Source organism: Xenopus laevis, chromosome 3L, assembly GCF_017654675.1.
Source record: "Xenopus laevis strain J_2021 chromosome 3L, Xenopus_laevis_v10.1, whole genome shotgun sequence".
NCBI classification, from domain to species: domain Eukaryota; kingdom Metazoa; phylum Chordata; class Amphibia; order Anura; family Pipidae; genus Xenopus; species Xenopus laevis.
In genome coordinates, this window is record NC_054375.1 from 28,670,447 (window position 1) to 28,685,634 (window position 15,188).

General features: G+C 37.2%; 1 protein-coding gene across 3 annotated transcripts in view; it reads left to right on the forward strand.

The window, feature by feature from the left end:
* Positions 1-15,188, forward strand: part of jade2.L (jade family PHD finger 2 L homeolog) — a 126,241-nt gene that overhangs the window by 48,916 nt on the left and 62,137 nt on the right. For all 3 annotated transcript variants that reach the window (XM_018252014.2, XM_018252015.2, XM_018252016.2), the window contains exons 5-6: positions 7,657-7,826; positions 12,591-12,802. In XM_018252014.2, the coding sequence (XP_018107503.1) occupies positions 7,657-7,826; positions 12,591-12,802 (382 nt within the window). The remainder of the gene's footprint in view (positions 1-7,656; positions 7,827-12,590; positions 12,803-15,188) is intronic.

Here is a 15,188-nt window from a genome sequence, read left to right on the forward strand (position 1 = left end):
TCCATCAGCTCCGTTTTTACGTTACATGTGATTGAATCATATAAAAAATGTCTTTGCCATCCCAGTCCACTTAATCTGGAAGTCTACACATTTTTAACCCAACTTTACCCTAAATTATAATTTTTTTAAACAGTCATTTTCTCATTTCAACACCAACAACTAAATAGATTGGAAAATGTCATAATTGTCACTTTGGTAAGAAATATTTTTAGTCCCATTTATTTGTGTAGAATGACAAAAAAACCCTTAATTTTGAACATTTTATTTTGATCCTCTTACTTTCCTGTTTGTTAGAATTTGAAAGCTACAAAATAACAAAGGCACATATAGGGGCACATTTACTTAGTTTGAGTGAAGGAATAGCATAAAAAAAACCTTCAAATTTCGAATGATTTTTTTGGCTACTTCGACCATCGAATTGGCTACTTCGGCCTTCGACTACGACTTCGAATCGAACGATTCGAACTAAAAATTGTTAGACTATTCGACCATTCGATAGTCGAAGTACCGTCTCTTTAAAAAAAACTTCAACCCCCTACTTCGGCAAGTAAAACCTACCGAGGTGCAATGTTAGCCTATGGGGAAGGTCCCCATAGGCTTTCTATGCTTTTTATGGTCGTAGAAAAATCGTTTGATCGATGGATTAAAATCCTTCGAATCGTTCGATTAGAAGGATTTAATCGTTCGAACGATTTTTAGTTCGATCGAACTAATTGCGGTCGAAGGATTTACCCTCGATAGTCGAATATCGAGGGTTAATTAACCCTCGATATTCGACCCTATGTAAATCTGCCCCATAAAGTAGGGATGCAACGAATCCAGGATTTGGTTCGTGATTCGTCCAGGATTCGGACGAATCCTTCTGCCCAGCTGAACTGAATCCTAAAAAAACAAAAAGTCATGCGATTTCCCTCCCCGTTACTAATGTGCATATGCAAATATGCACATTAGTAACGGGGAGGGAAATCGCATGACTTTTTGTCACAAAGTAAAAAAATGTTTTCCCCTTCCAACGCCTAATTTGCATATGCAAATTAGGATTTGGATTCTGTTTGGTATTCGGCCAAATCTTTTGAGAAGGATTCGGGGGTTCGGCCGAATCCAAAATAGTGGATTCGGCGCATCCCTAAAGGCAGTAAGGATAATAAGAGCTATCCTCACAATATACTTACTGTGGTGCCTCTGGGTCTGTTGGTCAGTTAAAGGAGTTGTTCACCATTGAATTAGCTTTTAATATGATGTAGAAAGTGATTTTCTGAGACTAAAGTTTTTTATTTATTTTTTATTTGTGGTTTTTAGTTAGTTTTTTCTAATTTCAGCAATTAGTTGCTAGGGTCCAAATATGAATAGGAGAGGCCTGAATAGAAAGATGAGTAATACAAATTAGCAATAACAATACATTTGTTGCATTCTAGAGCATTTGTTTTTTAGATGTGGTTAGTGACCCCCACTTAAAAGCTGGAGAGAGTGTGAAGAAGACAGAAAATAATTTAAAACTATAAAAGAGCAAAAAACCCCTTCAAGTCCCAAAATATTTCTCTTTACAGTGGAACAAAGGTGCAAAAAGAAATAATAATGTAGACTCATCAATATTAATATTGGGTCTAGTTGCACATGCCCCAGACCTACTGCATAAAGAGTATATAGTTGTTGGCTTGCACTAAGAACTGGACCGCCATCAACTGTCAGTTGAAGAGTGCTGTAAAAATTTATTTTATTAATGGGGAAAACATCCTAAACATCTCAAAAAGACAGATTTAAGTGTTTTTTTTGTGTCTTCGCATGGTACTTAGGAGCCTAAGCCTCAAAATTTCTAAGTGGAAAAATCAGATTTTTTTTTAGATGGGGGAAAAAACACATTTTTCAACCGGTCTAAGTCATGTTGAAGTCAATGGCCGATGTCCCTTTTACAGCTGGAAGATGTTTCTTGCGTTCATGATCTTCGTAGGTTTTCGTGCAACAATTTTTTTTTTATTTTTAAAATAATGAATAGTAATGGGCGAATTTATTTGGCAGGTGCGAATTTCTGCGTTTCGCCGCCGGCGAATAAATTCGCAAAAATTTGCCTGGGAAAATTCGCTGGCTTCCAAGTATTTTTGAGGCCGGCGACAATTCTAGGCGCCCATTGACTTTAATGGGCGTCAGAATTGTCGCCGGCGTCAAAGATATTTGGACGCCGGTGTCAAAATTTGCCAAATTTTTCGGCGAAGCGAAACAGCAGAAATTCGCCCATCACTAATGATGAGAACATTTTGACCCCCTTAATGTCAGTAACACTCTGGTCTAGAACCAGGGGCATGTTTTTTTTGCTAGCGATTGGTCCTCTGGGTTGAGCTACAGGCGACAGTGTGGTTTTGCCCTGGTAGTTTATGTAAATCCAGTTTTCTCCTGTCTATTTCCACAGTGTGACACCTATAATCAAGCTGCATGATTCTGCCCAATTAAGGGTCTCCTTAAACCTGCCTCCTTCTATTCCCTGTATTGGATCTTTAATCACTTTTGCTGAGACCAAACCTTCTGTGTTACTGTACTGAATTCTTGTCAGGGTATCCTGAGATACATTTCTGCCTTGGCCTTCTCTCATATTCTTAGACCCTGGTTTTTGACCCCTGGCCTGCTATTGGCCTTTCCGCTTATCTGCCGGCTGCCCTGCCTTTGTGCCCGTACCAAGACTTCTTTGCCTGTGGCCTGCCCAGACCATTTAATGTGTCTCTGGCTTGTTTCTCTTTTTTGTTAAACACAGTTTTAGTCAGAGGCTTATGGGGCTTTAATTTAAATAACTAACAACGTGCTGGTGCACTCAAAATCCCAATGCTCAATGCCTGGATGCTTGTTCAAATAAGGATTATTATTTGTTTATTTCAACGTTTTGGCTTGCAACTAAAGCCATCTTTCCTGAGGATGGCTTAAGTTGCAAGCCGAAACGTCGAAATAAACACACACACACAGTTTGTAATATTTTATTGCAATCTCACTGAGATGCCTAAATAAACCTTAAAATGCTGACCCCATTTCTTTACATCTTACTAATCATTTTATCAAAAATGTTATTTAAATGCCTTCCAGTCGATTTTCAATTTGCTTCTATTTCTAATTTGCTTGCCACAGAAATCACAAATATTCCTGGAAATAAATTTCTAATTCCCATAAAAGTAATTTGTGAGGACAGATGCATGATGAATACACTACCAGTAAATGCTATGCATAGAGATCTTAAGCCTATTACCCAAAGGGGAAATCGTTGCGATCCATAGTTGATTGGGATTTATGCATTGTTTCTGCTAAATAAAGGGCCTCCTTTTATAGAGAAAACTACTGTTTTCTATATGTGATTAAACAGACATAATCCTTCTAAACATGTAATATTTTCATGTAGCATTTGGCACTGGGGACTTGCCACAATGTTTCTTAGAGATACATGGCCTCATTTTATTGTGTGACAGATGACTAGTTTAAATAGAATCACATAAGTAAAATATCAATAGCATTGATCTGTGTTTAAAGAGTAAAGTGCCAAATTAGTTGCTCTCACTTTTAATCACTGGGTATTTTCCATTTGCACTAGTCACTTTATCTGAAAGAAAGTGGTTAATTAAAACTATGTACTCTGCTACAACACAGCGCGTGTTATACAACTATGTATTGATCTTTGGATTTTTAGTTGGTACATTAAATGTTTGACTTTGCATGGCACGATTTATTTTTATGAATAACATCACGCTGAAAATTACAGACTTCCATGTATTATAAATAAAATGTATTTTCAAGATTTTAAATCATTTTTTTGCTGCTGCTATAGCGTCTAAACCAACTATTCTAGTTCACAGGATTATCATTTTATAGCTTTTTTCCCTGATGTGCATTTCAATAATCCTGTCAGGGAGAACACCTAAATTGCAGCCTTTTGTAGAAATGTGAGTGGACATTATTTTACGTAGGTGCATTTACACTGCAGTTTTTGATAGAAGCAATAACATTTTCTTGTCAAGTGTTGGAAGGTTATGGCAGATTGCCAGTATACTTCTCTTTGCCTATGGAGATCTATTAAATTTACAAGAGAGTCCATGTAAAAAGTAAATGAAATTGAAGCTGAAGTGGCTCGGTTGGCTTTTGAATTGCGCTGAAAAAACTATTAGGGCCATTCGGGAAGGGAATTGTTGATTAGCCCAGGGAACATTTCTCACATAAACAGCAACTCTTTAATTTATCATCACTTAGGAAAACTTTTCAGTTTGAAAACATCGAATGATTTATCAAGTAAAAATATTTTATCTCAAAAAACTTAATAGGATTTAAATTATATTAACTACAAGTATTTTTATACACTTGAAAATTAATATTCCTCTGCATGATATGTCGTCTTAATTATATCATTATCCAACCTTTTAATACTGACCATGCATTGAACCTAAACTTACGGCAAGGGTACACAGAGCATTGACTCCGCTGCTCTCTACTTGTGTTTTTTTTTTGTTTGGCAGGCTGAAAGAAGCAGAACCGCTCCATATCCCAGCTCCACTGATCTGCAATGAAAAGTGCAGCTTTCACTAGCATGCAGACCTGCAGTGTGGAGCAGAGGTCGTCCTAAAATTGCTAAAGCAGGCATTTTTGGGCCTGCATGCAAGCAGAGGCTGTACTTTTCAGTGCAGATAAAGGGAGCAGGGGCACAGGTGAGGATCCACTCTCTCTCCGTGTGCCATTGTCCTAAACAGGGCTGAAAACTGGCCCTCTCAAATACACAGGCCGTTACACTAGCCATAGTATCCTCTCCAATTTCCACCTGAAACAAGTGTGTCCGCCCAGGTGACTGCATTCTCGCACTGAATTCTGCTGTGTGTGCAAAAATCCACTGCGTGTGCCTGGACCGACAAAATTGTCGATACTAATGCCAGCATAGGGACTGAATTTCAGACCCCTCCGGCATTAGCCTTAGGCAGTTGTCTGGTTATATTCTCAATCTGCCGACCATTAAGTATGGCCACATATGTTCTCTGTTTTAGGGTTAGTCCAGTTGTGCTCAAGGTTGAAATAAAAATCGGTTACTTTGGGAACTGATTGATATATATATATATATATATATATATATATATATATATATATATATATATATATATATATATATATATATACATATCCTATATTAATCATATTGTTTGATGACCATAAGGCTAAATCTGCACGTCTATGATCAGCTTAACTCCACCCTCAGAGCACCATATTGGCACCCAGCAATAACTAAACATCCTTGAAGCACTACAGCTCCTTCTTTTACATGTTTTTTTTTAATCCCGCAAATTTTACATGGAAACTATTTCCCGAGCCAACTCTTCACTGAGTGCACAGAAATGTAAGAGCCAGTCTTACTAAGAATGCTGCAGCAATCTTTCCAATACCAGATTGTGCTTCTTTTATTTGATTCCTGGAAAACATGGAATGGCATTATATTGAACATGAGGAGGTTTGGGCAGCCAGGCTTAGAAGTTCTGATGGGTGGCTAAGCTTTCGAAGTAGTTGAATGCCCCAGGTTACTACTTCATATACTACAGTGTTATGGTTGGAACATTTTGCTCAGATCCCTATAAAAGCAAAGGCAAGTGATTGTTATTGCATTTCCTCCTAGCAGCTGCCCTCACAGGAGAAAACAATTTTTGGTATCTGTGAAGTGAATAATAAACAAATGAGACCATTAACAATTAATGATTTTTATTAATTCAGACATTGATTAAGTATGGATGAATTTTCATTACGTGATGTAGTGTTCTTAACTGAGGATGCATACATTTTTAATAAGCAGCCATTTGTCTCTAGAGGCATGGACATTTTGTTATGCCCTGCTGTGTTATCTCTCTCTCTCTCTCTCTCTCCTTGTAGCTGCCCTTGTGCACGTAGACCAAAGCATATGCGTGTAGAGACAGAAGAAACAGCACCAAGGGTCTTTCATGAAAAAATATATATTGTATTATGGCATGGTATGCCCAACCGACGTTTCGGTTCCCATTGGGACCTTTTTCAATGTCCCAATGGGGACCGAAGCGTCGGGCATACCATGCCATAATACAATATACATTTTTTCATGAAAGACCCTTGGTGCTGTTTCTTCTGTCTCTACACGTGTTTGTGTGTGTCAGCAATAATAATTATATATATATATATATATATATATATATATATATATATATATATATATATATATATATATTTGTAGGCACAAACTTCTGCAATAGAAGTCTGGACAAATCAATCAAATCATACTGTATAGGGCAGCTCATACTCTCCTCCCCTCCTAAATGACAATATGTAATTGTCTCTAGAATCCTAGACTTTCTATTGTGAGCCATTTTATTGCTGTGTTATCTTGTAGGCATGGGATTACATATATTACTGCTATTGAAATCTAGAGCAGTGAAAACATGTCCCTTGGGTTTGAATCTGTACCTCTTACTTTTTGGTAACAGTTCTAGTACTAAGTAGAAGTACTATAATGCCCCCCATGCCTACAGATCCACTGTAGGTCTGTACGGAACATGTTTAAAGGTGGCCATAGACGCAAATATCTGCACGTTTGGAGACATAGTCAAACGAGCAGATTCTTTCTATGGCCGAGCGATCCGATAACAATGCGCAATGGGCTCCGGCGGGATCGGTTGGGACGAAATCAAACCTGACCAAACGACCGATCTCCGCTGGACGAAAAATGTCGGCACTCTCCACACACAGTCCGAAAATCGTACAAATCGAGGATAGGATCTTTGCGTCTATGGCCACCTTTAGGCTGAGAGGGTAGTTGAAGGACTTGACTAGCCTGCACATTTCAACTCGACTGTTGTTCCTGGACAGCAGAAAAGGATCCCTGGAAAAGTAGTGAAGGTGGTGGCCTGGTACTCAGAGGTTAAGTTTCATGGCCACTTCCCTTACTGTAGCTCCTGCCAAATGCACCCCAACAAACACCTATTACATAATCATTGAGGTTTGGAAATAGTCGGCAGTGTTTGAATCCATTCACTGCCTATCCCTTCTGAATTACTTCAAATGAATGAACAGAGGGGAAAATGCATACAGTAATTTGGCAGATAAAGACAAACCAAGAGGGATGTTAAGAGGGTTTATTTTCGCAGAATTACAGTCCACTTTGTTTTTACCCTTTCTCGGTCAGTATCTGAGTCTGTACTAATATTGATATTTACATTATTTATCTATTTAACTTTCCAGAAACAAATAGAATTTAGGACAAATTTAAAAAGTTTGTAAAAAGGAATTGCAGAGCTTTCTTTTTACACAACCAGCTCCCACTTCTCCGTACTTCAGTTTGTTTCAAACTCTGCTACTAAATTGCTTCTTCTCTCCGATCAGAGAGAACAGGACCCTCCACTAGTGAACTCTTTAACATGGCTCTACCATTAAGAAAATAATAACTTACATAATTCTTCTTTGACTTTCATTGTCCATATAAAAGGCATGGGTGTGACACTGGTTTGCAAGATTAGTTTTTTTTCTCCGCTTTGTTCTCAGTGGGGTTTCACTTAAATAACACACAAAACATAGTTTTTAAAAACTGCAGACAAGTGATAGTAAAATGACAGTAAGTAATATGTTAGTAATTGTAAAGTCCAACGGGAAGCCTGAATTTACAGAATTATTTTTTTTTGTCTTGCTTAGGTTTGTTCACGATATTGAGGATTGTCCTCCACTGATTACACCTCACTCATTAGGTGAAACTGAGTATCCAAGAAGATTCCAGACCCCATTTCGGTCATCATGTCGATATGACCTTGATGAGATTGATACTTGCTGGTTGGAACTTGTTAACATGGAATTCAAAGAGATAGGTAGGTAAAGAAGAAGCTTTTACAGCCAATTGTACATATAATCTATTTCATTTTCTGCCATAGCATGTTTATGAACCCCTTTCTGCTCTTCGCTGCTTATATAAGCAAAAGTACAGTTCTACAACACAGTACTATTTTCCTTCTAAAAAGTCATTTTGAAATTTAAAAATGTTTTTCTGTTCATAAATAAAAATAAAAGCTATGCATATATGGACCTAATCAACCTATTACTGGATTAGTGTTCTTGATCATCTGATATCTCATTATAAAGAAATGCAGGGTGGCTAAACTACATTGCTTATGAGGAGGCTAGAAATATATAATGCACACAGTGGTGGATAAATGAGATGTAAGGCCCCTAGGCTACACTTTCCACAGTCCCATTTTCTCGGCTACTCCAACTCCCAAACGTTTAGAAATATACAACAATCAGGGTCACCTGTGCACCTGGAGACACAAATACTATCTGCGCTGCTCGGCCTGGGTCCGGTAAGGACAGATATCCGTGTCTTAGAGAACTTAGGCACAAGTCTTCTCCAAACGGGTACCGACCATGCATACCGTACATACCAACGTGACCCAGGTTCAGCAGTGCAGATAAAAAATACATTTTTTAAAGCATATAAAAATAATAATCATGAAAGTTATATGGGCCCTTAGGCTGTGGCCTATTCACAAATTCACCCCTGAATCTACCCCTTTTAATACAGAACTTAAACATTTTTAAACTCTGTGTATTATGCCTAATGCTGTTGTATAAACTCCTCATAGGTGAACATCTGCTATTCCCAGGCAAACAAATATTACTACATTCTGAATGTGATGATTTATTTTCGCCACAACCAGTGCCAATTAGTTTGTGTTTGGGTGTAAATTTAAAAAAACAAAATAGGGAAGCTTTGTGTGTAAAAGTTTATCACATTATATAGCAAATATTTAGCCTAGTTTGGCTTATTATCGGTGGATGATAGTCTGTGCAGGCCTCTATGTAGAAAAAATAGGACAGGAAGCAAAGAATTCTAAATTCTCACAGTGGTTCAGTATTAAATAGAGAATACTATTGATTGGTTGTCACAGTGTAACACAGAACTTGCATAGAGATAAAGATATAGGTGTGCAAAATTGTGCAGAATATTGAAACACTGAAAATCCTGGCATCCGTCTGGTTGTATTATACATTTATTACACGTTTTTATTTGATTAAATCAAACATGGCAACCCTTATTGTGATTAATGTGTAAATGTAACCTCTCTTTATAGCCTTCTACTGACTTAGATGAGATCTAAATCATTTACATAAAATTACAATATCCTTAATCAGTTGGACAATCAGTGGAAAATAGAGCTTTGCTTGTGATTGTGACAAGAGACCGATATGGGATCCGTTATCTGGACCCCCGTTATCCAGAAAGTTTGAAATTACCGGAAGAAACAGATCAGTAAGGGAACAGTAAGGGAACAAATTTTGTGCACCCCTCAGGGGGAGTGAGGGCCCAATCCAGCCCTGAAGGCAGGTTACCCACAAAATGCCCACCTGATCATGGAATCGAAACGTTCTGCCCAAAACCCGTTCACTTTTGCGGGTATTCCACAGGTACCTGATCCGATGGCAGGACTCTAATCCAAATTACAGAAACATCGGTTATCCGGAAAACCCCAGGTCCCAAGCATTCTGGATAACAGGTCCCATAACTGTATTTTAGAATTATGTCAAATTTTGCTTCATCTTAATCCCAAAACCAATTAGATTATTACTAGTGACCAAATTTGCTTTTACCAAACTAAATAGATTAGGGGGATGTTTATTTGTAGGGGGAATTATTTGTATACAAAGTATAGTAAAATAAACCCCATTCAACCTATTTATACTTAAATATAGGCTTGTACTGATATTCAAATTACTTGTAGAATCTCACAATTACTGTAAAAATTATTCCTCTGATCTTTTAAATGAATGTCCTGCAAATGAAATGGAAACATTCTTAATGGAAGTGTGCTTTTATGTTGATACAGGCTTCTAAATTAAATATCAAAAGGATCAAGTGTATTTAACTCTTGAATTGAGAATTTCATATGACTACAGTGGAAGGGGCTTTGAGAAAATGACTAGGGAAAAGCCGGATCTTTAACCTTGGCAACAAACTTCTATTCTTGATCTGACATTCGCTGCTAAATCTAAATTGATTTAGATTTAGCACTTAACATTGGTTGAGCGTTTGTGAAACCTTTCCATTAGTTCAGGACCTGTGTTCCTTTGCATGACTTAAGGTACAGGTATGGGTTCTGTAATCCGGAAACTCATTATCCAGAAACCTCTGAGTTACAGAAAGGCAGTCTCCCACAGATTCCATTTTATCTAAATAATCCAAATTTTTAAAAATGAATTCCTTTTTCTCTAATAATAAAACAGTACCTTGTACTTGATCCCAACTAAGACATAATTAATCCCTATTTTAAGCAAAACCAGCCTATTGGGTTTATTTAATGTTTACATGATTTTTTTCTAGAAGACTTAAAGGGGTTGTTGACCTTTGACTTAACTTTTAGTATGAGGTAGAGCGTGATATTCTGAGACAATTTGAAATTTTTTATATTGTATTATTTGTGGTTTTTGAGTTATTTATCTTTTTATTCAGCAGCTCTCCAGTTTGTAATATCAACAATCTTGTTGTTAGGGTCCAAATTACCCTAGCAACCATACATTGATTTGATTAAGAGACTGTGATATGAAGAGGAGAGGGCCTGAATAGAAACATGAATAATAAAAAGTAGCAGTAGCAATTAATTTGTAGGCTAATAGAGCCTGTAAGGCTTACAGAGACAGTGGTTTAGATGGGGTCAGTGACTCCCATTTGAAAGCTTGAATCAGAAGAAGAAAGCAAATAATTAAAAAACAATAAAAAAATAAATAATGATGGCCAATTGAAAAGTTGATTAGAATTGGTCACTCTATCACATACTAAAAGTTAACTTAAAGGTGAACAACCCCTTTTAGGTATGAAGATCCAAATTACAGAAAGATCTGTTATTCAGAAAATCCCAGGTCCCGAGCATTCTGTATAAATAGGTTCCTTACCTGTAATTCCCAGCAGGGCCAGCAAACCTAGAAGCATTCAGTTTGTCATTAAAGAAGCTCGCATGCCTCTTGATGGAGGTAGGTCATAAATGTAAGCAAAAGTAGCATAGCATATTGTCATATCTTTGTGCACTTGTCTTGAGATCAAAGATGCTAAAAGAAATATTGACCAGTTAGCAGTATGTGGGATTATGGTTTATAATCGGTAACATTTGTGTTTAACTCGAGTAATTTATCATGTCTGTCCACTGAGTACGGTAATCCAGAATTTCTGCTGTTTTTTTCATTATGTCGTTTCTGTTCTTTGTGGGTAAAGAACTAGACTGGCAAGCCAATGCAGACTTCTGTATCTAATCAATGTAACCACTAGAAAAAGCAACGAGAATCTTCTAAAGTGTGGATACTTTGGTTGTCTGATTAAATACCTTTTTATATTTATAGCCAAAAAAGCTTAAACATGATGATCAATACTGTATGTCATTAACTATAGTACTTGCATTCATACATGCTCCATTACAACCTGCTATAAACACCATTGTGTCCCTTTGACCTGCTTTGGTGCACGTAGAATGCTTTTGCATGCCTTGACAAAAGGCAAATCTAGAATTACAGTCTGGACTGGTAGTAATTCCAGGGTTCACTTAGTGTCTGGTTATTTTGAAGCAACCCTCTAACGTCTTTATTGATGCAGTGCAATGGAATTTGTCGCTTTCACTATTATAGTAACAAAAACACACATCTGTACTTAGAGGCCATTTAGCCAAAATGGTTTACAAATGTACCTTAATGGGGTGGTTCAACTTTTACTTTAAATATCTTATAGAATGGTTAATTCTAAGCAACTTTTCAATTGGCCTTTTTCTTTTTTATAGTTTTATTTTTAAAATATTTGCCTTCTTTTTCTGAATCTTTCCAGATTTCAAATAGCTGACCCCATCTGGAAAAACAAATGCTCTGTAAGGCTACACATTAATTGTGAATACTACTTTTCATTACTTCTCTTCCTATTTAGACCCTCTACTATTTATATGAAAGTGTCTCATTCAATGCATGGTTGCTAGGTTATTTTGGACCCTAGCAACCAGATTGCTGAAATTGCAATCTGAAGAGCTACTGAATAAAAAGCTTAAAAACCACAAATAATAAAATATGAAAACCAATTGCAAATTGTCTCAGAATATCACTCTACATCATACTAAATGATAATTTAAAGGTGAACAACTACCTTTATCATCAGAACACCGCAAGCAAGTTGCAGTGGATACTAAACTGCTGGCACATGCTATTAATATTGAATTTACTTGCATTAGTAAATGGCACATATGTAGTGATGTATGGTATTATTGTGGAATTTTAGCAAAAAGGCTGCATAGTGTGCATTTTTATACCCCATCACTAAAATATTTCATATCTTTTATTTTGAAATTCTTTTGAAATGTTAATGCAAGTCTAGTAACCCTTAGCAAAAATTCAAACATGTTTTTGGTTACTGTATCTGAGCTAAATTTGTCCTTTTTTTAGGGGCATAGAGGAGAAATATAGAAATCTGAGGAGATAGAAGAGTTAAAATAAAATAGCACATAAGATCTATGATATGGGAAAAGTAGGCTGCTGCTGTAGAAAACAGCGATAGAAAGCTCCATGTTTTAATGATGTCTCTTTTTTTTTCCTCCCTGCTTCCCAAACAGGCCTGCCAGAGTTAGACGAACTTACTTTGGAGAGGGTGCTGGAAGAAATGGAGATACTCTGCTTTGAAAACATGAATGTAGCCATTGAGACAGAAGAAGGATTGGGTATTGAATATGACGAGGATGTCGTCTGTGATGTTTGCCGGTCGCCTGAGGGGGAGGATGGGAATGAGATGGTTTTCTGTGACAAATGTAACGTCTGTGTACACCAGGTAAGCATATTCACTGTTTTTGACAAATTGATTTACCTTTTTAATACAGCTTTATGCACTGTGCAGTCTCACCACTAATAAATAAGGTTCATTAGTGCCAGAAACTTCTTTATTGGTATGCAGACATGGTTATTTTAAGGACAAGGAAAGTTTTTTTCACTTATGGTGCAAATTTGTTTGGCACCCCTCATACTGTAGTTTGTAATCACTAACCATGGACCTTACACCGCTTATTTGCTTTACTAAAAAAATGCATTGGGGCAGAATTCTGTTGTAAGAAACAGAGCACTGCCATCTTACTTCCAGTTCACTGCTGCTCTGTGTTGAAAGCATGCATAATAGAGCAAAAACTTTTCCATTTCTAAATACAAATTTTGTTCTGCTGTCAAAGCCCAGGGCAGCAGCACAGATTGGTAAAACCAAGGCATAGTTTTGTTAATCCTGACGTTGCCTAGTGAGGGAACATCAGGTGACTTCTCCATATGTTGTTTTTACTGCCATCGATTTCAGTTATTTCCAATGGAGACGCACTTTCAAAAGATTTGTTGCCTGCAGTTGTGCATTAGGGTCAGGGCACACATGCAGATTCGTGGAGATTAGTCGCCCGGCGACAAATCTCCTCTTCGGCGGAGCGACTAATCTCCCCAAACTACCTCCCCTGCCTTCCCACCGGCTAAAATGCAAATCGTCGGTGGGATGACACTCTGCGTGATTTGTTTTCCAAAGTTGCTTGAAGTTAACTTGGGGCGACTTCGGAAAAAGAATCGCGCCAAGAGTAGGCAGTTCAGGGAGATTAGTCGCCCTGAAGAAGAGATTTGTCCCAGGGCGACTAATCTCCCTGAATCTGCCTGTGTACCCTGACCCTTAATAATCGTCAGCTACAAATCTCCACATCGACCACTGCCCTAAAGCAACTTGTGAGGAAAAGGAAAAATCTTTACAAAAATATATGAAACAACCGAACAGCGACTGTAAAGAAAATACAAAAAAATTGCAAAGCAAATATCATGAGAGTAGTTTGGGGAATTTTTAAAAAGATGTTTCATAGAAAGCTTTTTTTATCAGGTCCATAAAAACAGGAGATGAGTGAAGGAATGTCGCTGAAATCCATTAAAGATAAGGAGAGGGAAAGCTCATTTCATAGGAGTTATATCGATAGAAAGAGCACATCTCCGAGATAGAGGAGGAGAATGAAGTAGTAAAGGAAAAGCATAACAAAGAACTTAATTGTGCTCTACAAACGATAATCTTGGAAAGGCAGTTTGACCTGATGCAATATTGGCAATATTGATATGGTGTAGCAAGACGAAGCATTATTATTGCAGGCGCTGCAATGAGCAAAAAAAACAAAACAAACCCCCATAAGGAAGTTTGTGTCATAATTCCAATTTTATTTATTATTATTCACTACAGCAGGAGTGAAACAGGTTTGTTTAGAATGAAGACACACAGAGCTACTAGTAGCAGCTGCTTGTCACAACTACAAAATAGACAGTGATAATTGGCTTTACGAACGCACTACGTGTTTCAGCATAGGCAATTCTTACTATTGTCTATCGCGGGGTATTTTGTAGCCATTACAAGTAGCTGCTACTAGAAGCTCTATGTGTCTTCACCCTTGTAGTGTTGACAGACGATATTATCTGGAACTGGAATAAGGCTTATTATACAACTGCCTTTTCTGTTGATCTTGCATTGATAATAAGAGCACAAAAACTTATGATAACAATGCTTGCTGCAAGGAAAAAGGAACTCAAAAAAAGAATGTGTTGATAAGTGTGAAAAACACAAACTGTTTTAATATATAGAGAAAATAAATGCATTCAGTTTAAGGTAAAATGCCACCTTATTTGCCACCGCCTTCTGATTTTCAAATCTTGGTAATTGATCCTGGCAGCCAAAAGTATATTGCTGCAATTGTATTGTTATTGCTACTTTTCATTTCTTATGTTTCTATTCAGGCCAATAATTAATTATATACTAGACACTCATTTGAACCATTGCCAGGTTGCTTAATTGGACACTTAGCAACCAGATAGCTGCTTAGATTCCAAGCTGTATAGACAGAAGGCTAAATAATTCTAAAACTGCATATAAAAACAATGAAAACCAATGGCAAATGTTCCAGAATATCACAGTCTACAAAGTGAATTTGGATCCTATCCAGAAAGCATAGAAGTAGAATCCAGTCAAACAAAATATTAGATAGGACAGAATAAGAACCCAGACTTATTTGCAGAACCTGTGCAAAACATTTAGATTTTGACGCTCAGATGGTTTAGGTATTTAAACAGGATGACTGAAGACAGACTCCCCAAATCTTAGAAGGCAAGATGCATTTGTATCTTAACAGGAAGGAGAATAATATTGAAATGGAGTAATAACA